Source organism: Melanotaenia boesemani, chromosome 12, assembly GCF_017639745.1.
Source record: "Melanotaenia boesemani isolate fMelBoe1 chromosome 12, fMelBoe1.pri, whole genome shotgun sequence".
NCBI classification, from domain to species: Eukaryota; Metazoa; Chordata; class Actinopteri; order Atheriniformes; family Melanotaeniidae; genus Melanotaenia; species Melanotaenia boesemani.
In genome coordinates this window covers 22,312,573-22,338,899 of record NC_055693.1, presented here as the reverse complement: position 1 = coordinate 22,338,899, position 26,327 = coordinate 22,312,573, and the positions used below count along the sequence as shown (strand labels likewise).

Sequence of the window (26,327 nt, the reverse complement as noted above, 5' to 3'; positions counted from 1 at the left end):
CTTTAATGAACCCACAGGAAACCTTCATTCAGGAACACAGTTTCCACGGTGACTTACGTTTGGCTGGGTAAGTTAAGAGCTATCAGGGGAAATAAATGCAGCACTGTCATGGACTGCCGCTTGACACACTTCTTGGGGTGGAAAGTGAAAGTTGAGGCAGGGAAATGCTTAGGATGAAGCTGCTAAGAAGCTTAAGCCAGTCTCTCTGCTGCCTGACCTTATTGCTGCTGCTCCTGAAGATACAGTCTCTTTCGTTTAGGTCGTTCTTTGAATCTTTCTTTGAACTTTAATATTTTTGGAAATGACATAAGGGTTAAAGCTAAAATGTTGATCTATATTTCAATACATGTTAATGCAAATATTAGCTGCATTATTGCAAGTCCACATAAGTAAATGTGTCAATGTTTTCAGGCTCTTTTATTGAAGCATCACACTCGCCACTTTACATGTTTAATCAGGTTTACTACCGACCACGTACACTTTACAGCCAGTGCAAGCCATTGGATCAATCCAATTCTGTACAATAACATCTAAAACTTGTAGAATTTAACTGGTTCAAAGATGATAAGTTATGTAATAATCCCTTGTATTGATTTGCTATATCTACTTTACAGTTTCTGCAGCACAGTAGATGTACATAATTTCTAAGGTAAAACCTTAAAAATGATTGTCCTTAATATAAAAAAAAACATAAAATATCTTACAATTGTACCTGAAGAAACTTTATTCCTTATAAAAGCCATAAACCTTTTACAGAGTCAATTTACAATGGATGAAAAATAAACAGAAAAGTAGTTAAAACACAAAAAATCCTATCTGTAGAATTGCACTCAGAGGTCAAAATTTGTTGGAGCATCCATTCTGCCCTCAATTAAAACAGACTAGTATACGGCAGAGGAACAAATGATGGACAAATGCAAACGGAAAAAAAAATCAATGCATTGTAAAAGTTGTACATGTCAAACACATGTAAGACACATTTTCTGTTGTTTTGGCAACAGGAATTGATACAGAAACAAAAAGGCCAGAAAAAGAGAAAAAGACATTACAATGAGCAGATGTTGCTGTCACTCTCACAAAGCCTGGAGCTCCTGACATAAAAAAAATTATTCTTCAGAAAAGTCAGTTTCGGCTCCAGAGAGGGGGAAACATCCTGTATATCACAGTGTCATTTTAGCATACACTCCCATTATGTTGTAGCTGTAGTGTGTGGTTTTTGTGGTTGAGGCAGTTTAAAATAACCAATGACAATAACTGCACAGCAGCTGAAAGAGAAGAGGGACCGGAGCCATCCCACAATCACTGTTTAAAGCAAACATCAACCTTGAAGCCAAAAGTCTATTTGATTACTCAGATTACATCAGACAATTGATTCAAAACTCTCCCGGTGTCATTGGACCTAATTTGTGTTAGTTTTATTTCACAGCATCACAGCTCCAGTTTGCCCTCAGATCAGTCCGCCTCACCACCTCGTGCAAGTTCCACATTAAATGCATATATCTGATTCCAGTTTCTATAGCAGAGCACGGTAATTATCTAGACGGCCGACCAGGATTTTCGTTTGTACGATGACAGTGATCAGTTGTGTGAGCAAAGACAGGAGAATCAAACTGAGGCATTTCCCAACAAAAAAATTACAATTCTGTCCAAAGAGGGCCTTAATTAAGCTATTTTGCCTCAGAAAATGTGAATCAGATCGGTTTAAATGAACAAATGACAGAGATGGTCTGAGTAGAAAAAACACTAATTCCATCTGCTTATCGACAGCCCCTAAGCTCTTTTTGATTACCATGTTTTATTCATTAAAACTTGTTGGGGAAAGATCATCCATCTTCAATGGCAAAAAAAAAAACCTGATAGATAACAGGGATGAGGAAGAAAAAAAAAAAAGGAAAAAACAAATTCCAAGCTCAAATTTGCACATGTAGCCCTTTTAAAGACAGATAAGGTGGCAAACAAAGGTGTACGTGGTTCCTTAGGTTGAGCATTTATTGTTGTTTCCACCGACAAGTTGTGGCCTCCAAAGTTGTAATAAATATTTTAAAATAACCAGATCAGATGTACTGTCCTAATGATCTGTAAGGCAACCTGCAGAAGATTGTATGAAAATGAGTTATTAAATATCTGTCCGCCTGCATGCCTCTGAATGCATGTGAGTATCTGTGTGTGTGTGTGTGTGTTTGCATTTACACCTGCAGTATTTCAACCATGAAAAAAGCCAGTGTGTCTGACAGAGTCTGTATCAATCAGTATTAATGTTGCACTAGTTACAATGTAAACATTAATACAAAATAGACAGCTAGTCCACTCCCAGAGCACGGAGCTGCCTCTCGATCTCGTCGTCGGAGATGGTGGCTTGTTTAGAGGAAGTAGCTCCGGGAACAGCCTTTCCAGCAGCTGGAGCTCTAACCATCTGGAATAATACATCGGAAGAAAAATCCTATTAGAATTTGCATTTACTTTAAAGTAAAGACACACAATCACCAACCTTAATTATGACCAATGAAAATTCTAAATGATTTCAGCCCCCTTACCATTTCTATTCCATCATAATGTGCAGTTCTTTACAGGTTTGTTGGTTAAAAAACATTTTTTTTGTCTTCTTGGGTAAATTTCCCTGGTTTTATATAAGTGTTACAGCAAGTGCTGAGCCAGCACTTAAATGCATAATAAATTTCTGTTCATCATAAAATCAGCACACTGCTTTTTGCTGAAAAGAACTGAGGGGAACTCATTTGTGGCATTTGTTATTTTCTAGTCAAAATAAATTAACCATACAGATGCTTGCTTATTTATTTATTTATTTATTTATATTCCTGCCATAATTCACAAATTGAGTACATTTCTTTCAGCTTTAGGCTAACTGGGAACCTTTCAAGCCTTTAAGACTTCTACACAAAAATGGAGCTATCTGGGAAATAAGTGCTCATTGTTTTGTCACAACTAAGTGGAAAGTACTTTTAGCCATGTAGAACTAAAAGACAGTTATGCAGTTCTTTAACCGAACTACCTGTTGGTTCTCTCCAGCTGTGGATGTGTTTATCAGACACTGGGGGGGTTTGTGTGTTGTGCTTGGAGAGGTAATTACTCATGCAGCCCCCCAGGGGGAGCCAGACACACAGCAGATGGACAGCCTGGTGGTTACAGCAGAGCTGAAAGGGCTGAGGGCTAGCCCCACCATGTGGCAGCTGGGATGCTTTTAACATCTGAATAAAAGCCATTTTTCTTCTTGCTGGGGGCTACTCACTCATTTAAGACAGGTTACTTCTCTAAAATGTGTAGTGAAATTGAATGTTTTTAGTCTATTAAAAAGTATTCTTTCTCGTTTCAGGCAAAGCACATGGGGTTAATTTTATTCCAAATGCTTGAAGTGTAAGCATTATATTATATAGGATAGAAGAAGCCAGGCTCAGTTTCTTACCTTTCCAGAGATCTCAATGCCGATCTCATCCAGAACCTGGCTGACAATGTCCTGAGATTCTTCTTCATCCCCAGACTCATCAAAGATGTCATCTAAAGTGTCGTTGACTGGACAGGTAGTGACAGGCAGGGAAGAGAAAAACACATAATGGTGAAACAAAATGATTTTCATCCACAAGTTTGAACTTCATAGAGACAAAGTGTTCATTCCCTTTTCAAATTCTTCAATCATATTGTATTTTGCCCCACTTTCCCCTTTAAAGAAATCAGTCATCATCACAACATCCCCATAAATCCAGATTATCCAGCTGTGATTGGCTAGATAATGAGATTGTGATTACTGGAGCTGTGTGTGAAAAATGTGTCCTTACTCATGTCCTCTGTCATGCCCATCTTCATGTTCTCCTTCTGGAAGTCCTGCATGGTCTTCAGTGTCTTCTCTGGATCCATCTTCTTATTCACTGCTTGCATGGTCTATGAACATTATTAAAAGAAAGGGAGATAAATCATTTTTTAGCTAATGCTGATGAGAAGCAACAGACTGTAAGAAATGTTTTTGAGAAAATAAAAACCTCCCACAATGCTGGATCTTTTAGGTTGTTTCATTAGTTGATCCAACACAAATGTAGTTAAAAAAAACTAATAATTATAAGAATTTAATGATAAACTTTCCCAAGAAGTAAATCCTCTACATCAGTTTTTTTAAAAGCATTTTGGCTGGCACAAAGCTCTACAGACCTTGCCCTGTATTCCTGATGACTTTGATAACAGCAGTCCAACACTTACTCACAAATTATGCATCCAATTTATTTCTGTAAAAGATGAGCATAAATGTGGCCTCTCACCACTAAGCAAAGAGGAAACACTTAACTATAAAACTGAATCCAAGTACCTGCTTTTATTTATGGAGAATAACAGGTGTGCATCTGTGTATGAACAAGCTTTGTGCTAATTTTCCCATTTTTTTTTCCTCACAGCCTCACATACACACCATCACCCTCCATTAGTCTGAAGCCTGATTACATTTGACCCGTCTACATCTGACTGGACAGTAGCTCTTACACTTCATTAACGATGATGCTGGGACTTGCCTTTAAACATTAACAGCTTCCACATTCAAATTTTAATCACAATGTTTGAATACTGACATGAATAAAATCAAATTATGTATCATCTTTTCTGAAATCAAGTTAAAATAAGTGGATATCAGATGTCTAATGTCCATTTAAACATGAAATATGGTAACAGCGATGGAATTATGGAGTCATATACTGAGATGATTTTTGCTAGTTGACAGTGAATCAATCAGTAAGATAAACACAGCTCACAATGCAAGCATCATCTACTGAAGTAGCTATTCCTCACAACGAAGTGCTTCCTGGTTCCAAACTGAACACAGGATCTTACCTTGGCTGTAGTTGACATTGCACCGGCCATCTTCATTTGAGAGTTCATGACCTTGGTCTGGGTAGACATGGAGGTAACCTTTGAGCTGACAGCATACGTCCGGTTCTTCTGTTTCCTCAACTGGACTAACTGCTTGGCGAGAATCTTACAAGCCTCCCGGTTACCACTCTTTGCCATTTTCTTGATCTCTGCTTCCTGGAGACAAAAAGAAGGGAGATGTGAACACTAGGCACACTGACAGCTACAAGATTCATTGGGTCTGAATGTTTCTCAGCACCCATGTTGTGTAAATGTATTATTTGAACTACCCACAGTAAAAGAAAAAAAAAAAAAAAAAAAGATTTATTTTAAGGTTTTTAACAGGAGGCTCCAAATTCTCATTCAGACGAATATGACTTTATGTGTCATCTGCCTTACAAGCTGATTGTACTTGCTAGTGGATACGCACGTATGTACATGCTTGGATAGCCACAATGTACATATTCCTGTTGTAGTTTCTGCATGGTGAGCCACATTCCAGTACACTGCTATCTACAGGCAGAGGTATGCTTGCATACAAATTAAACTAGCTCACAAGCCAGCTTGGTGACAAGAAATTGCTTCGTAATCAAGTCTGCACAGAGCAGAAAACCTTCTGATGATATTTACTTCACACAAACCCCACCTGAGTCTTGCAAAGTCACACATATGCTAAAACAATGCAAACACATTACAATGCAAATAATGATTAGACATATTGGTGGGATTGTTGTGCAAGGACAATCCATTCTATAATACTGGATTTTTTTTTCTTATGTAATAATTACTCGTCCTCATTTTTTGGACTCATTCATGGGATGATTGCTGTGATTTTGTGCAGATTTTGTTTCTAGAACACAACAGAAAAGAAAATGTGAACTAAAAAGCACTTCAATTGTAATGAAACCTGCCCCAGCACCCAGTTTTCACCAAGTCTTCTCTCTCACAACGTAACTCTCTCAGCCAAGAGACACCCTAGCGGGTTGATTTCCCACCATGAATAAAATATGATGATCTTGTTATACAAGGCGCAAATGGTTGTGAAAACAACTCGTATATAAAACAAATATTTTGGATTAAACCATTTGCTAAAAAAAAAAAAAAGAAGAAAGAAATACTTTGTTTATGGCATATTTAGTCTAATTCGTTATTGTCAATCATATTCCTTAGAATCATTTGATCACAATAACCATGTATGGATTTCTGAGGTTACCACAGCCATAAACTCAACAGATAGTCTGGGAACATAAATTACATCATAAATACACATAAAGTATAAAACTGTATAGAAGTACTATATTTGTATTGATAAACAAATTTTCACAAAGCCCCAGGGAGACCATTGTGTTTGTAAATATAGACGAGGTAAATGCAGCAATGCAAATCAAATGTTACTCAATGGCAAACCAATACATGCATTTAGCTTTAGTAAATATGGGAAAGTATCCTGATGCCTACAGGGATCCAGTGTGTGGGCATGAACGTGTGGGAGCATCCCCAGAGATGAGAGCGGAGCTGCAGGTTACTGTAAGCATCCCAGGCCTCTCAGCATCAGCAGCTCTTGTTTATTTCTTGTGTGCATCCTCTACAGGAAGTAACAATCAATTATTAATGTTTGATACAGAAACAATAGACTTTCCCCTCTCAGCTCTGCGGTTCTCCCTCTCTCACCTACAAAAATGTTTGCAGACATACATCAGCTCCGTCAGGCATTGTTAGCTTGTCTATAAATGGCTCAATGAACCTTTTAAAGGAAAACAACTGATGCCAACTACACTGTGAACTGAAACACTTAGAAGAGATTTCACAAGAAAAGAGACAAGAGGCAAGCAGGGGCTGCTGCTGATGGCAAGCTATAATGTCTTGTTTGCCTCCCTGTCAGAAAAAAAAGGGAGGAGTTGAGGGTTAATGGATAAATGGTGCTCACTCAAGTACGATGCCATGCAGGAAAGAAGTGCGAGGCTGAAAGATTTTACCTAGGATTAAATTGACCATTATTGCATTAGTAAAGGCCAGAATGCTGAAGAGTTTTCAGAACTATACACTGACAACGTGATGCAAAAGCTTCTGCATTGCAAGATGCCAGCTTTTACAACTTCCGCTACAAAAAACTCCACATTTATTCAATGTTTAAAAAAGAAACTTCTTGCTATTTCAAATACACGGCTCAAAAAAATAAAGGGAACACTTAAACACATGTTAGATGTTGAAGGATGAAATAGTCAAGTTAAAAATCTTTAGTTAATTACATAGTGGAATGTGTTGAGAACAAAATAACATGAGAATGATCAATGGAAATCATTAACTCGTGGAGGCCTGGATTCAGAATCATACCCAATATGAAAGTGGAAAGATCAGATCACAGGATGATGCAATTTCTGTGGAAAGTCCTCAAGACAATCAACATGAGGGTCAGTAGTATGTGTTGCCTCCACATGCTTGTACCCAATCTCTACAACATCTGGGCATGTTCCCGATGAGATGATGGATGTTCTCCTGAGGGACCTCCTCCCAGGCCTGGATCAGGATATCAGTCAGCTCTTCGACAGGCTGTGGTGCAACGTGGCAGCAGTGGATGGAACGAGACATTCACCAGAGCGATTGGATTCAGGTCTGATGATCAGGCAGGCCAGTATATAGTATCAATGTCTTCATCATGCAGAACTTCTGACACACTCCAGCCTCCTGAGGCTGAGAATTTTAATGCATCAGAAGGAACACAGGTCCCACTGCAGCAGCATATGGTCTGACAGTAGGTCCGAGGATCTCATCCCAGTACCTAATGAAAGTCAGTGTACTTCTGGCTAGCACATAGAGGTATCTGCGGCCCTCCAAGGATATGCGTCCTCAGACTATGACTGACCCACTGCCTAACCAGTCATGCTGGAGGATGTTGCAGGCAGCAGAATGTTCTCCACTGCATCTCCAGACTCATCTCTGTCTCATGTGCTCAATGTGAACTTGCTCTCTTCCATTAAGAACACAGTGTGCCACTGGTAATTCTGCCAATCCTGGTGTTGTCTGGCAAATGTCAATCGGGCTGCACGGTGTTGGGCAGTGAGCAAAGACCCTACCTTTGGACGTCGGGCCCTCACACCATCCTCATGGAGTCTATTTCTGACAGTTTGAGCAGAAACATGCACATCAGTGGTCTGCTGGAGATCATTTTGTAGGGCTCAGGCAGTTCCTTCTTGCACAGAGGAGCAGATAGCAGTCCTGCTGTTGGGTTGTTGTCCTCCTAAAGCCCCCTTCGTGTCTCCTGGTATACTGGCCTGTGTCCTGGAATCTCCTCCATGTCTCAACACTGTGCTGGGAGACAGAGCAAACCTTCTTGCCACAGCGCACATTGATGTGCGATCCTGGATGAGCTGCACTACCTGAGCAACTTCTGTGGGTTGCACACACCTCCTCATGTTACTTCTAGTGGTGAGGCCACGGGCTATATGCAAACATTACCAAAAATCAGCCAGAAAGGAAGAACCAAGGACAGTGGTCTGTGGCCACCACCTGCAGGACCACTCCTTTATAGGGTTGCCTTGCTAATTGCATCTCATTTCCACCTGTTGTCTGTTCCATTTGTACAACAGCAGGTGAAATTGATATAAATTAGTTTTACTTCCCAACCAAACAGATTGACATCCCAGAAGTGAGATTAACTTTGAGTTACATGCTAATGATTTTATGGTCCCTTTATTTTTCTTTTGAAAATCCACTGACTCTCCCTTTTATCTCTGAAATAGGGAATAGCAATAGAGTTGTTAAGCTACATTAAATCCCCCAATAATTAATAACACAGATACACTTGTAATTTGGTACTTTTAAAGACATTGGTCATATCTGATTATGCCCTAGTTTTGATGTGTGTGTTTCTTCCTCTTTTATATTCCTTTTAGTTTGTTACATCTTAAAGAAATGTATTGTAAATCAACAGCTTGACTTAAAAAAGTACTTTGATCTTTGAGGGATAACCCCTGTCCTGCACCATATTCATCTACAATGTGCATGCATGTACAATAGGGGACAATCACGATTGTGCTAACTTGCAAATCCATGCAATTTTCATTTCTTAGCCAAGATTTCTTTTATCCAGAATGTGCAATAAAGCTGTTAAAAACCAGACTAATTAGCAGGAAGCATTAATGAAGAGGAAAAACGTGGTTCCCAAAGGAAGTAATTACGTCCTGTACGATATTTACTTAATACGAGTGGGGAGGACACAGTCAGCTTCTTTCATCTTTAAGAGATTGGAAATGTTATGTGCGACTCTGAATATAGTGTTATTGTGTCCCTCTGAATATGTGTATGTGTGTGTGTGCATGTGTGTGCTCTCACTTGCCTGGAGCAAAGCCACCACACCAGACCATTCTTGTCTATTCATTTAGACCTATTAGCCAATAAGACTCAATCTCCAATTATGCAAAGTGGATATAATAAGCATTTGGGGTTGTGGCTGTGTGTGTTGAAGAAACAGGGGGGTTGTTATAAAGCTTTGATGCAATATGTAGAAATCTTAAAAAGCCTTGTATGCACATACTTAAACTCGCTGTAAATTTTTTATGTCTGTGAAAGTGCATGCATGAATGCCAACCATTTGTTTCTCTTGTTTCTCCAACGCTGCCCTGTCTCTGGTGATTTGTCTCTGAGTGCCACGCAGCTCCTTAGACTGCTCCTTGATGATGTCTTTAGAGAAAAGCACAACAGCAAGGAAAAAAGATAAGTTACCAATTTAGAACAGATGCAACACCTGGACATTTATGATAACCACCATCATTCTACACATACCAAAATTTAAAAATGTAAAAACTCATCAGCCAGAAAAATCAATCTTAACATTTGCCACACCGTGCCCATGGTATGTGCAGTTTGTCTTCACAAAAAAAAACAGAAAAGTAAAATAATGTATGATAACACCAACAATAATAATATAATAACAACAACAAAGAAAAAGGGGGAAAAGAACAAGATAAAGTATAACAAATAGAGTCAGCAAGGGTCTAAATCAGCTGCATAGTGTTTTAATAGTGAACACGTTTGCGTGTGTGTGCCCAGATGCATGTGACATACCACTGAGTAATCAGCAGCACACTGAATGCATACTGACACTGACATCCTGACAACTGTGGAACTGCCTGGGCAGCTCATACTGGTATTGAGTCAGCTGGCTCTAAACAACATAAGGTGGAATATTGTGGGATCATTTATGACTCTGAAGTCATAAATGGCTTCTTATGAAGACAAGATCTAACTAAATAATTAACACATACACACTCAGTGGTTTTGGAATTTATCAGCAATATGAATATAATTATAAAATGTAGATGCATCTTTATGTTAGAGCCTCTGGCATTTATTTTTCTTTAAGTTATTTTGAGAATTAATTCGCCTTTAAGAGTCAGACTGGGAATAATTAAGCATATATAGATATGGCAAATAAATCATTCAAACTAAAACTCTGATTTAATCCAAAATTACAAATTGGCAATCTTACAAGACCTACACCATGCTCTGCCCTTTAAGCTTCAGTAAATAAAGAAAAAAAAGAAGAAAAATAAATTAAATAAATAAAAAATATATATATATATAGATATATATATATACACACATACATATATTAAAATAAAAATAATTAGCCTCTAAGGCTGGGGAAAAGTCACTCTAAAATAGGTAGTAATAGAGAACCGATCCCTCCTTATGAACAGACAGATGTGCAATAAATATTTACAGAATCACAGAACAATTTAAAGACACTAAATTATAAGAAATCAATACAAAATATAGTAGTTTAACAACTGATTATGATCTATTCATTCATAAGATAGTATATAATAGAAAAAACCTTTTAGAAAAAAAAGGAGTGGTTCAGAGCCAGAGAAATGCCTATTTCTCCTAAAAAGTTCTAGTAGGGATAAACTTCGAGAAACGTCAGCATGGTGGGCCACTTGTAAGAACGAAGCATAAATACGTATAAGGTGACGTGCCGCCAACGTCTCAAAGTGGGAGGGATATCATCCTACAAATATGTGTGATCTAACCCCCCACCACCACTAACCAAATTTACCAAATAACCAGAAACCACTCCAACCACCCGACCAAAGGGCAGCAAACAAAACACTGTCCAGAGAATGAGGAAAATTCAGAACATGAGATAGGGACTGCAGAAAGTCACAGCTGAGAGGACCTGATGACGGCCGACATGGAGCGCACAGTGAGTACAGTATGCAGATTGTCTGTGTGGGTGAGGCTGGAATAGCAGTGATGGGAGGAGTAAAATACTGCTGTGAAAAGATTTGCCTAAACCAGTAGGGTCTATTTTTAAACATGCTGCTACATTTTTATATTATTATCCACACAAATAAGTTTAATGTCCAAAGCTGGTGGAGATTAGCCTGCTTTGTCCTCTGGAAATCCAGTCCTTGGAGTCAGTATTTGAAACAGAATAATTGATTAATTAATTTTAAGAAAATAGGTGGCACATTTTCCATCTTGACCCTGTCAGGCTGATTACCTCGCCTGGAGAAAAATACTCAAATATTTATAGTAGAAGGGTTTTCAGAAATTTTGAGAGGTGCACATAACTTAAATTAACTCAAACTGCAAGGATAGCATGGTAATGATGTCATACTTTAACACCCTTGTCATACATCACACTTTCTTTTTACATTATTGGTGGTTAAAAAAAGAAAAAAAATCACTTTTTTTTCTTCCACAGCAGCACCAGACTTAAGCTTTACAGTGTGGTGTACAAATAGACCGTAATACAGCCAAATTATGTGTGTGAGAGAGATGAGACCAAGGTAGAACAAAACCTCAGTAAATGAAGACAAATGTAAACAGCTGATACATATTTTAAATTCAGCGTTTTGAAAAACACTTCAGGTAAAGTAAGGCTTTTGTTTCACTGTTTCTGCTCATTTGAAGACAATCGCTTCACCTTGGCTTTAGCGTGGCAATACAATCCTCTTTCTACAGCCCAACCAACTAACCAGATCACGTAATCTTCACCAGATCATTACGTGATGAGGAAACAATATTTTGATAACATTTTATTGTATTCACTTGTTGTTTAGGCTTACATTTTACTCCCGTTACCTACTAAAAATAGCATGTTTGCCTATGTTACACTGACTGTAGGCAACGCTTCAACGCTGTATGCTAATCAGTAGTGTGACTGGTGACTCAACAGGATTGAAAACAGGTTAAACAAGTGAAGTTGAGAGAGCTAATTTGGGCTGAACGCCGGGGCTAAAAACAACTTAGCTAGCTTTTAACACAGAGCAAACTTACCATCGACAGTCTTCTTCTTGAAAAGGGAAGCCATGTTACTGCTCTGTATCTACTTAAATACTAAACCAAAATCCTGTACTGATATACTGTTTGAATCCTGTCGTGAATACCGTCGTTAAGCCGTCAGACCGGGACGGTGGGTCAGTTTAGCAGCTTCTGCTTCCTGGTTGACTTTCTGTTGTCGGAGTTCCTCCCTCAGCTGACTGACTGAAAGGCTCGATGTGACGTCATGACGGGACTCTCATGCTGCCTTCACGTCGACTTAGTCAAACGAATATCTTTAAAAAATGCAATAATGTTGTAACACCTTTAAAAAAAAAAAACCTTTTTATAAATATAAACATAAATATTCCACCGGAAAACAAGTCTCACTAATGTGTGTTTCAGGGTACTCTGTAATAGTGCCTAAATGCTAATGAGTAGTTTCCGACTCTTAGCCTACATATGGAGTACAAGACTTAAAAAATATACCAGGTAAAACAAGACAGTTCAAGCTCCACTGTCGTTACTTTCTATCCATTAAAAAAAAACTAAAAATATTATAAATATAATCAATGATAGCAGTGAAAAACAAACCCTAGAAATGAACGAGTTTAAGCTAAGTTTGTTTGTGATTGCTTTCATAAATTTTATGATAAAATAACCCAGACTTCTTGAATGTAACATACATGCTGGAAACTTATTAGTAAAATGTAAATAGGCAACAAAGACCTTTCTTTTTTGTTGTACGACAAAGCTAAGCAAACAAGTGAGTTTGCGAAATTGATATTTTTTAATCACCTTTACTTTTTTTTTATTGACTATCATTTAATCATCCTAACTGGTTCATCTTGTCTTTAGTCATTCAGTCATCACGTGGTATTTGACACCTACGTTGCACCTGGGCATAAGCCACGTGATACACTTGTCATGACAGAAAATGCATACAATCAAACAATTATCTACATAGGTTGTCTATAAAAGCCCCCCCCTCAATTTCATTTATTGCCTTTTTATCCCCTGAAGAGAACAATTCCATCAACTCAAGTTTGTATTCATTTGTCCCTTTTTCTTATCTCATATTGATGCTGAAAGGAGCATTCTGCTGGGTGCTGGGACTCTTGAACCATATCCAATTCAATTTTGTGCATTTATCTGAACTGGTTGCAGGTAGGAGGCAGATGACAATGTGAGGTGGGGGAGTCTCTTCCTAGAAATGGTGAGAGATCCCAAGTTACAGCTGGAACAGGAGAGAGGGGTGACTTTGAAGAGTGGGAGAGGAGGATGGGTAGCCCTTAGCTTTTTTCTTTATCTCCAAGGAGGTGTGTGAGCACACAGCTCCCCCTATGCACTGGTATGTCGTCCTGAGGCATTGCTCTTGTTAAGGTTATTAGAGAAGATGTTTGGCGCTAATCAGCAGAGGACTATAGGGACTCCACTAAACGGCCTCATCGTCAGAGGGTCCTGATGGTGATAAATCTAGCCCCAAGCATACAGAGGACCTGCTGGCACTAAGCCTGTCTTTGACTTTGTGGTAACAAAGCAATGGCATGTACACCCATACTTCAGATCAAATTTTGGATTTTGTGTTTCTTCCTATGATAGATGTATTGCCATTTTTAACTTTGAGTGAAACACTTTGATTAATTTAATATAAATATTTTTATATGTTATTGTTGATGCCTTTTAGTTATCAGTTGTTATTAAGAGTCATACATACATTTTTTCATAATATTAAAAATTTTTTTTATATTTTTTTAAGGACTGTATGACAGTGCAATCCATTTTCTATTACAAATAAAAATCAGGAGAAATCATGAATTAGAAATAACAAAAAGGACACAAGAAAACAAAGAAAGAAAACATGGAGAAATGTCTCTCGTTTTAATGTTCCCTGCTTCTCTTCACTTATTTGTCTCTTACTTTCTCCACTTTCTTCACTAATCTATCCATCCCATCCTCTCCCTTCAGCCTGTGATCTAGCCCCGAGCAAGCAGACTGGTAATGTTAAAGCACTAACTACAGAGTGTATAAACAGTCACACACACACACATACCTACCAAAAAAAAGAAAAGAGACAATCATGTGTGAAATGAGATCTCTGCACAATCAGTGGGAGTTGCAGCCATAAAGCACACTAAGCTTTTCAGCTTTAAGGTATCATCAAACAAATCGCACAAATCTCTTCACTTAATGACTGTGGAGTTGTTGCAGACTTCTAACAACTGTGTTTCTTTCTTCTCTTCACAGAGCACCCTTTCATGGACATTCAGACTTGAAACCTATTGTGTCCTAATAGAGCCAAAAGAACTATAAATGTTTTCCACCATCTTTATACTTTTTGCAGCCTGTTATTTTGAAAGTTGGCAAAAATAAATAAATAAAATGCAGTGCTTGTGCAATGCATGAAAGTTTGTAGGACGACGACTTGACAGAAATCATATTTATTCATTTCAAATCTTACATAAGGAAGCAATCCTAAATCAGTGAGGTCTTATTTTTATTGCAGCTAGCTGCTTTATATCAGTAAAACCATGGATGCCCTTATATTTTATGATATATCATTTGCACTAGAATTTCAACAAATCTCCCTCAGGCTTTCTCAGGGTGTGTTTCTCATTCCTACATTCTGCAAGCATATAATAAATCCAGAATCGTAAATGGATATAAGATATGAGTATATGCTGCGTTTTTCCCTTCACCCTTGACAAGTAACTGTATGCTGAAATATGTTTATTTGCAAACACAGAGAGACAAGAGCCTGTGATGGGGTATGTAGGATATCAAAAGCTCTGCTAGATGAACGGTGCATTGCTGCGACCTGGGTGGAGAGACAGATGGTTATTGGGTGGATATTGTGGTGCACTTCGAGAATATGGGACAGAGAAAAGATGTGAATCAGTTGTCTAAAGTAAAGTTTACAATGTCATCATTGCATTCTGGAAATGTCATCAAAGCATTAGCTACATGACACTTTCTCAACTCATTCAGTTGAGAATACAACTGAAACTGTCCAAAGAAGTCATGAGATTGATTAGGAAAGTTTGTTATCACTTCCGTAAAACTACAGCCCATTTTTCTTGTTATATTCTGCTTAACTAATAAAACCAAACTTTCATCTGTTAGTTACTTTTGAAGATTGTGGATTATTTCCTGGTAATGTACTACAATATCCAGTTAATGAAAACATGTTTTGAATGAAAAATGTTCATTTAACCACTCATAAAATAAAATATTGTTTTTTTTTTATATATATTATTCAAAATGTGCACAACTGAGTGAGCGTTGCAGAAGCTTTATGATAAGCAAGTGAATAAGATAACAGCTAATTAGAGTTAATAACAAATGCTCAAACTACGGGAGAATTTTAATTTAAATGATCAAAAACAGAAATTTTCATCAGATCTCAAACAAAGTAGAGAGAACAGAGGACATATGGAAGACAGCAGGTGTCTGAGAGAGACAGAGAGAGGGTAGGAAGCAGGGAAACAAGGTGGTAGCAGCAGGGGAGGCAGAGGGCAGGGGAGTTTGGGATGGTCTAATAAATCGAGTGAGTGACTCCACTTTTTTTTGCCTGTGGGACAAATCTAGCCGCGCTCACCGGCGCAGCACAGCATCAGGGAATTGTGGGTAATGAGAGATTATTTCCCCCTGTAGTGTTTGCTCATCATCATTGCCACCCCCGACCTCAGCCTCACTTAAAGCACACACAGTACTACACACAAGCTGGAAGAAGTAGTGCTTTGATGCATGCAAAGAGTTATATGTAAGGAGAAATGAATTGAATACATGCAAACAGGTATGCGTGCACACATCCTACAGGCATGCAGGGTTTGTGCGTAAGGTCAAACAATGAGATATTATTGTTTAAATCTGCTGCTGGCGCCTATTTTGGATTTCACACTCAGTGAGTCACACACACATTCATGCAGTTCAATGACACCCTCTTTTATCCACAGGTCTTTTTTGCCTGGGGATGCCAATCTGTCTGAGGGTAGGTCCTACATGCATCAAACCAGAACCCTCTTTTGCCCCTCTTTTTTTTTTTTTTTTTAGTCTCTCTTCCCTCTCTTCGGTCCATGGTCCTTCTTGCCCTGGGGCCAGGCTGCGACCACAAGAAGTGGGCTGGTGGTCCCAGCAGGGGCTGAGGCTTGGAAACACCATTAGCATGAGGGAATTAGAGTCATTACGACTGGAAGGGCAACGGAGGACGAGCCTTTCACTCTGCGGAAAAAAGGATGAGGTTTTGTGAAGTTTTCTGGAGGAGGTAAAGGGACCATATGAGAGGATCTATGAAGAAGATGAATGAGGAAGGGTTATTCACTGTGCAGTATATGTACTTTGCAGTTTTCACATATTCAAATCCTAAATTGTCCTGATTCTGAATGCATTATGCTTGTAAATAATATGTTCTTTAAGTTTATCAAGCATATATATATATATATATATATATATATATATATATATATATATATGGTATGGGAAGTCTAATAAAGGGTGCTTTTATGGGTGCCATCACAACAAATGAAAATTTCGATGTTTTCTTCCTTTTTTTATTTTATTTACATGTTGAGGAGTATTTACAGATAATATTAATGTATTTTACACTGTGCAATTGTTTACACAAGAAAAAAAATTTGATTTCACCCTGAAGTCATAGTCGGGGTTTTAGACTTAATTTCACACATATCAAGTGTTTTAACCCAAATGTCCTGCATAAACAATGTTCTGTTGTTATTTCCAATTTGAATTTTTACACTTAACTTTTAAACTCATATTCATTTTGTGCGAAAGGAAACTTTTCCTTAGTGTGACCCTCGAAAGGAGAGTCACATCAGTCAAGCATATTCTCTTCCATTATGCCCCTGCCTTTGAGTCTCCATCATCTAATTAACTTCTGCTAGCCAGTCCAGGCAGCTCCCATTATCTGTACACATGCAGAAAGTGAGTTAAAGCTGAAGGATGGACTGAGTAATTATGTGCTTTTTAAGCAAGGTCAGCATGTTGACTCTGAACCCAGCGTCCACTGGTCGCTTTGTAACAGGCAGGCTGTAAGGGTGCAAATACACCACCAAGGAAAAGCTTGTCTTTGTTCACTGTTTGCAATTAAAAGTTTAATTTCCGTTTCGAAAATGTGCAAAAACAGCAAGAACAATAAAACGCAATTCCTGTGATTACTAAGATAATAAATCCATTGTAAGTTCTTTTTTTTTTCTCATTAAGCTTAACATGTACATTTCTTTTCCATTAACTTACAAATGACTGTGTTATTCATTAGTGGGGTGTCAAAGAGCAAATGATTCCAAGTTGCTTTATATCTTGCTTAAACTAGATTTTACATCAAAATTCATCTTCTGATTTTGGTATAGAGGGAAATGTTTATTTGAAGTCAGTAAGAAGATTCTGTTCTTCAAACTTCCCTGGACATAAATAAAAATCCACTAATATTGCATCCACTTAACATGAACAGGGATGCATTAACGGTTCTTTAATTAGAATGAGGCTCCTCTCCTCCCCCACCTCAGACACACTCAATGAAGACACCACATCTAATTAGAGGGTACACCACTAAATACAACTGAATATCAACCTTATATTTACAAGCACATCTATTTACTGCAGGATTATGTATGATGTTATTAAAGTGTTTGACAAATTGATTATGTCAGTTAATTGGAAATATGTGATCTTTGGATCAGAGAATGAGACAAATTACTTCTGTTCATTGTATTTGAATTCAGTTCAGTCTATTTACACAGCCCTAATTTACAGCAACAGTCTTCTCGGGGCATTTTACTCACAAAGTCTGTCTGCTTTTTCCCATCAGGGGTCACCCCAGCTTGTAAAAGTGAGACTGAGTTGGAACTGTTAAGTTGTAATTTAGGTGATGCAAACTTTTGATATAAATATGTAAGGATTTCATCCTTTCATGGTCAATTTCTATGCAATTTTTTAATACTCCACCATGATGTTTTCACAGTGTGTTGACAAGATATGCCTTCAGAGATATATAACAAAGATATGTAAAATAACTGCTAAACTAATTAAATCAGTCTCTTTCAAACATTGTACTATTGTCTGAAAATCTGTATTATGGGAAACAAAATAACCTAACAGACAATATAAAGAGCTAAAGTTCAAGCCTTTGCATGTCTGAATATTGTGCAACATCATCACCACATCATCATCACAAGTGTCGTCATCATCATCACAAGGTCATTTGGAGAAGTGGGCCTGGCAGGTGCACATTTCTAAACACTCTCCAGGGCAAAGGAATGAAAGCAATCACAGCACAAAATTCATTATGGTGCAGTCTGCTTAATGTGAAAGCTCAGCATTCTCTCACACCTGCTGTAGGGTGGGACAACGTTAGAAACGTTGTTCTTGACGTGTTTTTAAGACTGAATGCATTACATTAGAATCTGAGTAATATTTTTAATTGTGACCATTTCAAAGTATAAAGACATATAAGGGATTTGTTCCTATTTTACCTGTGAGACTCAGATCTAGGGCAAGACCCTTGAGACCTCTCTTTTGGTTTCTTGGGAAGTATCCCCCCAAACCTCAGTTCGGTTTGTCAGAAAAGTTTCTGTGATCTAATGTGGTAGAAGTTTATTAGAAGCATGGAGTTTCTTTAGATCTAAAGCACTGGAGGTCTCTCCTTCTTTAAGGGGGAAAAGCAAACAATTCTCATTTTTAATTCCAGTCCCTTCCCTTCTCCCCAGCTTTTCCCTCTAAAGCATCCACTAATAATTATCTCTGTGCCTCATTAAGGAGGAAAGAAGTGGAGGCGCTAGCTGCTCCAGATGTTTGATGACAAACCCTGGAGGTCCAGAGTCTTGTGTCAGACAGTTTGTGCATATCTGTCTGTTGTAATGCGTCCATGAATCTTATACTTCCTGCAGTGCCTCAAAGCATCACTCTGAGTGCTCTACTGCCCCACTTCTAAAGCAACCTAAAACAGTCGAGGGTGAGATTTTCTCTGTGAGAAGACTAGATGGAGATGAAATGAGAAAAAAAAAAGAAAAACTCAGCTATGCACTACTTTATAATCAGTCTCAGTGACTGCCGGTGCTGTCACGCTGAGCAGTGTGTCTGATCAAAACAGCCTGGCTTTACAAATCATTTTTCCAAACTGTCCTAGTTGTACTTCCATGTCTTTGTTATGTTGACTGCCATTTATTACAAAACTGATCCATTAATTTGTCTGTTTGTTGTTAATATCTTAAATGTCATTCATTTTCAAGAACATAATGATACATGCGTAGCCATTAAGTTTTTATAATTCAAAGACAATAAAAAGCAACACAAAAACACACTCTTGCTGCTGCTTGTCTAACTTTTATCAACATGATGGGAGATGAGAACAGTTATGTTTCCGTGGAATAATCAAAACTCCAAACATATTTCTGTCTTTATTAATAAATGGTTTTCCTCCACAACATTCCTTCACTTTAGCATCCATGGTATGTGCTTGAATAATTCATGCTCTCTTTGTGTCATCAAAGTGAATGAAACACGAGTCAAATTGATGGGTCTGTTACTCACTTGCCACAGTCCCTGAAGTGTCATCATATCTGCTAACCCAAGTGTCAGATGTGGCAACAACAGCATGCAGCAGTGCTGAGGCAGAAAGTCAATAATAAATCTTGCTGTTGTGTTTCTTGAACATTTATCTCTCTCCGGGTCCCCACAGTGGGTGAAATGCACAATAATAAAATGTAAATTAACAGTAAAGTGACAGGAAACAAATGTCTGTAGGTCAGATATAAAGCAGTTCTTTTTTTATTTTTATTTTTTTTACACTTGTCTTTCATGCACTACTGCATTAAAATTGGAAAAATAGACTTGTGAGTACAGTGATTATTAGTGATCTATACAGCTGGACCTTTTTTCCACAGATTAAATGTAATGGCAGGACAAAGAAACAGGTGTATTTGATCAAGTTGGCGAGTAATCAATTTCAGTCAAAGTTCAGTTCCTACATTTTTTTTCATCCTGGTTGGTATACTGACTTGTTTAATGACAAAGTCATTACTACCACTTGTCCATTTCTTGCACTGACTGGGAAAAAAGCAAGTTAGATAATAGATTTTATATAGTTTGTGCAAGAAATGGAAATGAGAGGGCTACTTGAAGTGACTCGGTGAGGTCAGACTTTCAAATACTGTGATATTATCATTATTATTGTGTATAATATCATCACCTTTCATTATAGTAGACTACATTTAACACCTCTTTAAATAATTAACATTACTGTAACAACTTTCTGCCAGCAGCATCATTTACTGCAGTAGGAACAGAAAAGTCAAGTACAACATGTATCAGACAGCAAATGTACAGGCAAAGTACAAGACAACTCCAGCAAAGGAACTAAATGGCTGTTTTACATTCCAGAGTACATAAACAGTACTCCCCAACCATACTCCCTGTTCAAGGAATGTCAGCTAAGCGGGAAAAAAAATCTTTATTTGAAAAACCTTAAAATATGAAAGATGTACATGATTAGTCTGGTCTCCCAATCAGTTTATATACTGCAGTTGTAGCTATTTTAGAACAGCTAACGGCTACTGAATCAACATCTAAGCTAGCCAAACCAACAAGAGCGTATCTTGCTAATGTCAACTTGTCCTTAGACATTTTAATAGAGCTTCGACATTGTTGTTTAGAGGTAACATAATCTCTTAAATCACATGAAAAAATACTAACATTTCTATAATGTGTAGATGTAAATTGTTTAGGAAATATTCTTGTTTTCCTTTATTGTTTGAAAATCAAATTAACTATGATGTTTTTTTAAGATGCAACACAATCCTTATAAAGAGGTACAGACAGGGGCAGAATTGTTGACATGATTAAATGACTAATAACTAAATCACAATGGTTACTGAAATAACTCAAAACTGACAAAAGGTACTGAACATTAACCAGTGAAAATCAGACATTGCTGTTGAGTTGTTAGTCAACAGAATTACCTTAAAAAACAACCTAATGAAACAAGCCTGGACAAAAATGTTGGCATCCCTAACTTAATATTTTGTTGCACAACCTTTTGAGGCAATCGCTGCAATTAAATGATTTCTGTAAGACTTCTGCACCTGCCAACAGTGGCCAATCTTCATGAGCAAACTGCTCCAGCTGTCTCAAGTTTGAAAGGTACCTTCTCCAGATGGCTTGTTTCAGCTCCTTCCACAGATGTTCGAGGATTTAGAGCAAGGCTCACAGAAGGCTACTTCAGAATAGTCCAATGTTTTGCTCATTCTTGGATGGGTTTAGCTGTGTGTTCCTGGTTGGGTTTAAGCAACAAAGTTAAAAAGTTGGGGTTTGTAAACAATCATGGTTAAAATTAAAGTACATTCTTCTTTCTGACAGTTACTTTTGTGAAAGCTACTTTACCCACACATGTGCTCTCATGGTCACTTAAGGTCTTTATATTGTTTATTTATCTATTTGTTTATTGTTTATCAAACATAACTCCTCATGGAGATATTTAAGCAGAGGACAGTCTCATAACTGCAGAATAAAATGAGTTTTCTTTCAACTTTATATGAATTAACCCAGATACTAGAACCATATGTGTTTTCTACATTTTGTGGTTAAGCTCTTTGTTATCATGATTCTAACCTGTTTCTGTACTGAACACAATTTATTTAATAACTTTATTGATACTGTTAAAATAATATTTTTAGAATGGAAACTGAAGTCCTGCAAGAGTCTCTAATGACCTTTGCAAAGCTGTACTGTTACAGGTTTCTTATCTGAACTGGCAGCAATGTTGTAAATCAAACACAAGACTGATATAGCTGAAGGAAGACAGATAAGTGAAGAATGAGCAGACAGACGGACAGAGGCAGCACACAGAGATTTATTAGTGGCTGCAATAGTTTTTAAATTTCTTAAATCTTTAATTAAGGATTATTTTCTCCATAAAAATCTAAAAGTAATTAGCTGTTTTATTAAAATATCTAAATTATTTTGGTCCACTGATAGTTAAAAATGATATTTTAGAAATTCTTTTCATGCGGCTATTTAATCAAATTTTATTGTTTAAGCTTTTCTCTTCTTTCTGATTTAGGTTATTCCAAGTTATATTACTGTATTGTGCATCCACGGGAGTTAATCTGCATGGCTCAAAAACTGAAGAATATGATTATAAATCACTTGTAAACCTCATCATACCAATTGAATCTGTCCACGTGCTAATATTATTTATTTAATTGTTTTTTTGCACACCACCATTGATAATTTATACTATAATTTTGTGTTTACTCCTTTCTTAGTCATCTAAATTCACACTTAGATTAATCTGCATTGTAGCAAAACGCCTACTGATAACTTAAAGAACAAGGCTCTTTAGATGAAGTCAAACTGATAAGCATGTCATGTCACTTGTTTTGTCAATAGATGGCAGCAAACAGTTTAAATCAATCAATGAGTTTTGCTCCATGAGGGAGCAATGTAGGTTTCAGTAAAAATCAGCAACATGGCTCACCACATATATACACAAACACACACACGCAGTGTTCCAGAAATGTCCACATCTGCTTCTGTTATTTGGGGCTTTTTAGGTTCTTTAACAAGAGGGGTAAACATAAAAAAAAAAGAAAAGAAAAACTCAAATCTGATTTTGACAGACAAGCCACTGAGTTGCCCTGTTTTGTTTAAAGATGGCACATAAGCTCGTACATTTCTTTTTGAATCTGCCATTTCATAGAGAATTTAAAATTTTTTCCATCTAATGGGGGATCAATGAAAATAAATGTTTGATTGTTATACAGATGGGTTCCTTGAGGAGTATTTCGTAAAGTAATTCAGACTATTTTGTTTGACTGTCTTTGTAATCGAGAATATTTAATAAATCAATATTGGAAGCAGAGAATGTTTTGTTATGCCACCAATTTGAGGGAAGTGAATTACTAACACAGCTACTGTCACAAGTTAAAACAGAAGAAAAAACAAATATCCATCCTAAACTACATATGTGACTTGGGGTGACATGGACTTCTGACCTAACCTGTGGCTCTGAAAAAAATCTTCTAAATATATCTGTAAATGAAACTTTTTTGAATGAAAGCCGACAATGGTAACAGAACCGTCCAGCAGCAGAGCCTTTCTGAACTCCACTGCAGGCCCTACCCTGGTGGGCGTGCGTAACAGCCACAGCCCTCTCTAAATATAACTCTCCTCCAAAACAGAGGGAGAGAAAGGGGAGAAAGGGATTCTTACTGAATTTAAAGCAATCTGAAAACTTGTCAGGAAAGGACTTTCCCGGATACACTGTGTCTATTAGCGTTTTGATTCATTTTGTAGCCCCGGGTGGCTACTGGTGAAGCGCACAGCGGGAGGCGCATTGTTTGTATGCAAACTGGACGACATGGCCATTGTATGCATTTGGGCATATATGGAGCCACTGCTGGCCCGGAGGACACAGCCCGTCTGAAGTCTCAAGGAGAGTCATTTTCGGTTGTTTTCCGTCAGTTTCTCTCCGTTGACTTTTTTTTCCCCCTCCTTCGTTGCTGATTTACTCCATCGATATGAGTTGTCTGGATGTGATGTATCATCAAAGCTATGGAGCGCACTACCTCCCTGCAGCGGCGTACAAAGCGACATACCATAACCACCATCAGCAGCAACAGGTGAGCAGCTCAAAGTTCAGCTTTTGTGGCCACAGATGAGGACTGACATTTTGCTCAAGTTCTTTTTTTTTTTTTTTTTTCTTTCTCCTGTAAAACTGAGATTGAGGAATGACTTCCACCAAGAGCTCTAGTGCTGAATGAATTAAGCTCTGTTTTCAAAGCATAGCAGACTATTTATCACTTGGATTCTAAAAAAAAAAGTTTTAAAGACTAAGTTTCTTGGCACAATCGGGAATAATGACAGATGATTATTCTAGACCTCACCTCAACCTTTCATTACGACATAAACCTTACGTTTCTTTTTTTGAATGATTAAATTCCGATCTGGGACTCGGTATTCATCTTAGGTCACGCGTAATGACACGAAGCTATTAATCCTGTGGTCATATGGTGATGTAATGACAGCCAGTCAATCAGGAAGGAAAGAGGATCGGAGCTTTACAAATAGTTGGAATGCGGAATGAAAAAAAAAAAAAAAAAAAGAAAGAAAGTCATTTTCACACGATTCCAACAATTTGCTGCCTACTGATTGGGTTCTGTGGAAATTTATCATTTATAACACTTAAATATTTTCTCTGTGGGGGGTCTTTAGAAAAATCACATTATTTTGACTTGAAAGTATGAAATTATCCTCTGTAGTCTATGTTGAGAAGTCAATAAAAAACTTGAAATTTCAATATTTTCTATGTTATTCACAGACCTTGCATATCACAGCTTGGATCTGTCAGTTTATCTGTATTTGCATTCTCCTCCAGAGGAAGCTGAGTGTATACAGTAAGATGCAAGAGTGTATGGAGCAGCAGCAACAAGTTGAAGGAAGAGGGATGCTACCCAGGGATCAGGGCCTCCAGCGACTTCCTGTAGCAGCAGGTGCTGAATCAGGCCGTAGCTCCTCATCGGATTCAGACATGAAAGATGGTCTTCAGCCTGCAGAAGCCGAATACTTGAGCTCCCGATGTGTACTGTTCACCTACTTTCAAGGTGACATTGGGGATGTGGTGGATGAGCACTTCTCTCGTGCTCTCAGTCAGTCCAGCAACTTCAACAGCGAGACCAAACCCATCAGAGTGACTCAACCATCTGCCTCAGCCACTGCTAATTTATGGAAAGGTAAGAGCAGCAACACATTTGAAGAAACTGCTGATTTGATTTAATTACCAGATAAAGTTAATGGTGAGAAAAGGGTGTATGGCAATGTGTTGTTTTTAAACTTTGCGCTTTGGTCATTTCAGATGGTAGTTCCCTCCAGGAGAGTCAGAGTAGCTCAGTTTGGAACAGCGCTTTGCCATCACAAGCCAACTCCTGCCTCCACTCTGTCTCTGTGTCAGTCCACCCAGACTTTTCCTCCAGCCCAGTTCCCTTTAACCATCCAGATGGAGCATTGTGGGCTGGCCACATGCTCTCCCAGGCTAGCCTCCCGTCTGCAGCTACCCTCTCTGACAGCTGGACCTACAGTCTGAGCCCCCAGAGCACAAGCAGCTACCCCAATGTTCACGATGTCTACCATCCTCACCCTCGCACCCGCTCTCACATCCACACCAGACACCATCACGCCATGCTTCACACATACCCAGCTCACGGCCCAGCACTGGATCCCAGATTCAACACGTTGTTCCTGCCTGGTGTTAGGAGCCAAAGCCAGCCCACCGCCAGCACAAGTAGCTCCCCACACAGTGAGGGGGGGAAGACAGAGATGGATCCCAGCAACAACAGTCCTATTACGGCAACCTCTGTCGCCTGGTCCCCCTCTGCCCTTCATGGATCTTTGGAGGTGTATGATTCAGGTATGATAGAAATATCAGCTTGACCATCATTTCTTAAATATCATGTTTAATAATGCTTGTAATAAGTGATAAAATTTACCTTCTTTCTTTTTCTCTGCAGCTCTTGATCAGACCAAAGCAAAGACATCAGTTTGGTTCTAACTGATGGACTCATGATATCAGCTCACACCAAAAAAAAAAAAAAAAGACCTACTATGTAGCTTTAACATAACAATGTATGGCTGCAACACCAGCACTGTAATGTAAAATGTAGATATAGTATGCTCACTGTTGCCTGGTCCCTGTGTCTCACACTGTTCTCACAATCATCATGGAGATGAACTCAGGCTTGGACTTGAATGAGAGTGATGATTTAGCTCCTTCTCAAGACCCTTAAAGAATGATATAAAAATAAAAAGCATAAAAAAATGACTTCTAGCTTTAAGAATAAAAAGCTTTTTATTTGTCTGCACAAAACTGTTTCCTTTACATGAATTGTGAGACCAAGCAGTTCTGTTTCAAGAGCTTGATTTTGATCCACATTTTCTTTGTACAGTAAATGTTTGTTGACAGCTGTGCGTGAGTGTGTATGTGTCTGTGTGTATAATGCTTTTCTCTGATAAATTGCAATTTGCTGAACAAATTCTGCTAAAATTCTTGCTTAAATGCTGCCTATGCTATTTAGCCTTTGGAGAATGTGTAGTGTAAATATTTCTACTGGATGTTGAAGTAATAAATTTATTAAACAGTTCGTGAAAATGAAGATTTTGATTTTTTTTCCCCCCTCAGGTATATTTTCACTTGCCAAAATATGCCAAAT

General features: G+C 38.0%; 2 protein-coding genes across 2 annotated transcripts; one reads left to right on the top strand and one right to left on the bottom strand.

The window, feature by feature from the left end:
- Positions 1–709: 709 nt before the first annotated feature.
- Positions 710–12,337, bottom strand: chmp2ba (charged multivesicular body protein 2Ba). The gene is made up of 6 exons (XM_042001789.1): positions 12,130–12,337; positions 9,434–9,525; positions 4,828–5,022; positions 3,792–3,894; positions 3,422–3,528; positions 710–2,413 (listed from the first exon to the last, which is right to left on the bottom strand). The coding sequence occupies exons 1-6, from the start codon at positions 12,161–12,163 to the stop codon at positions 2,300–2,302; spliced, it is 645 nt and encodes a 214-aa protein (XP_041857723.1). The 5' UTR covers positions 12,164–12,337; the 3' UTR covers positions 710–2,299.
- Positions 12,338–23,275: 10,938 nt separating this feature from the next.
- On the top strand, positions 23,276–25,763 carry vgll3 (vestigial-like family member 3). The gene is made up of 4 exons (XM_042000926.1): positions 23,276–23,744; positions 24,500–24,854; positions 24,977–25,528; positions 25,629–25,763. The coding sequence occupies exons 1-4, from the start codon at positions 23,643–23,645 to the stop codon at positions 25,667–25,669; spliced, it is 1,050 nt and encodes a 349-aa protein (XP_041856860.1). The 5' UTR covers positions 23,276–23,642; the 3' UTR covers positions 25,670–25,763.
- Positions 25,764–26,327: the final 564 nt, after the last annotated feature.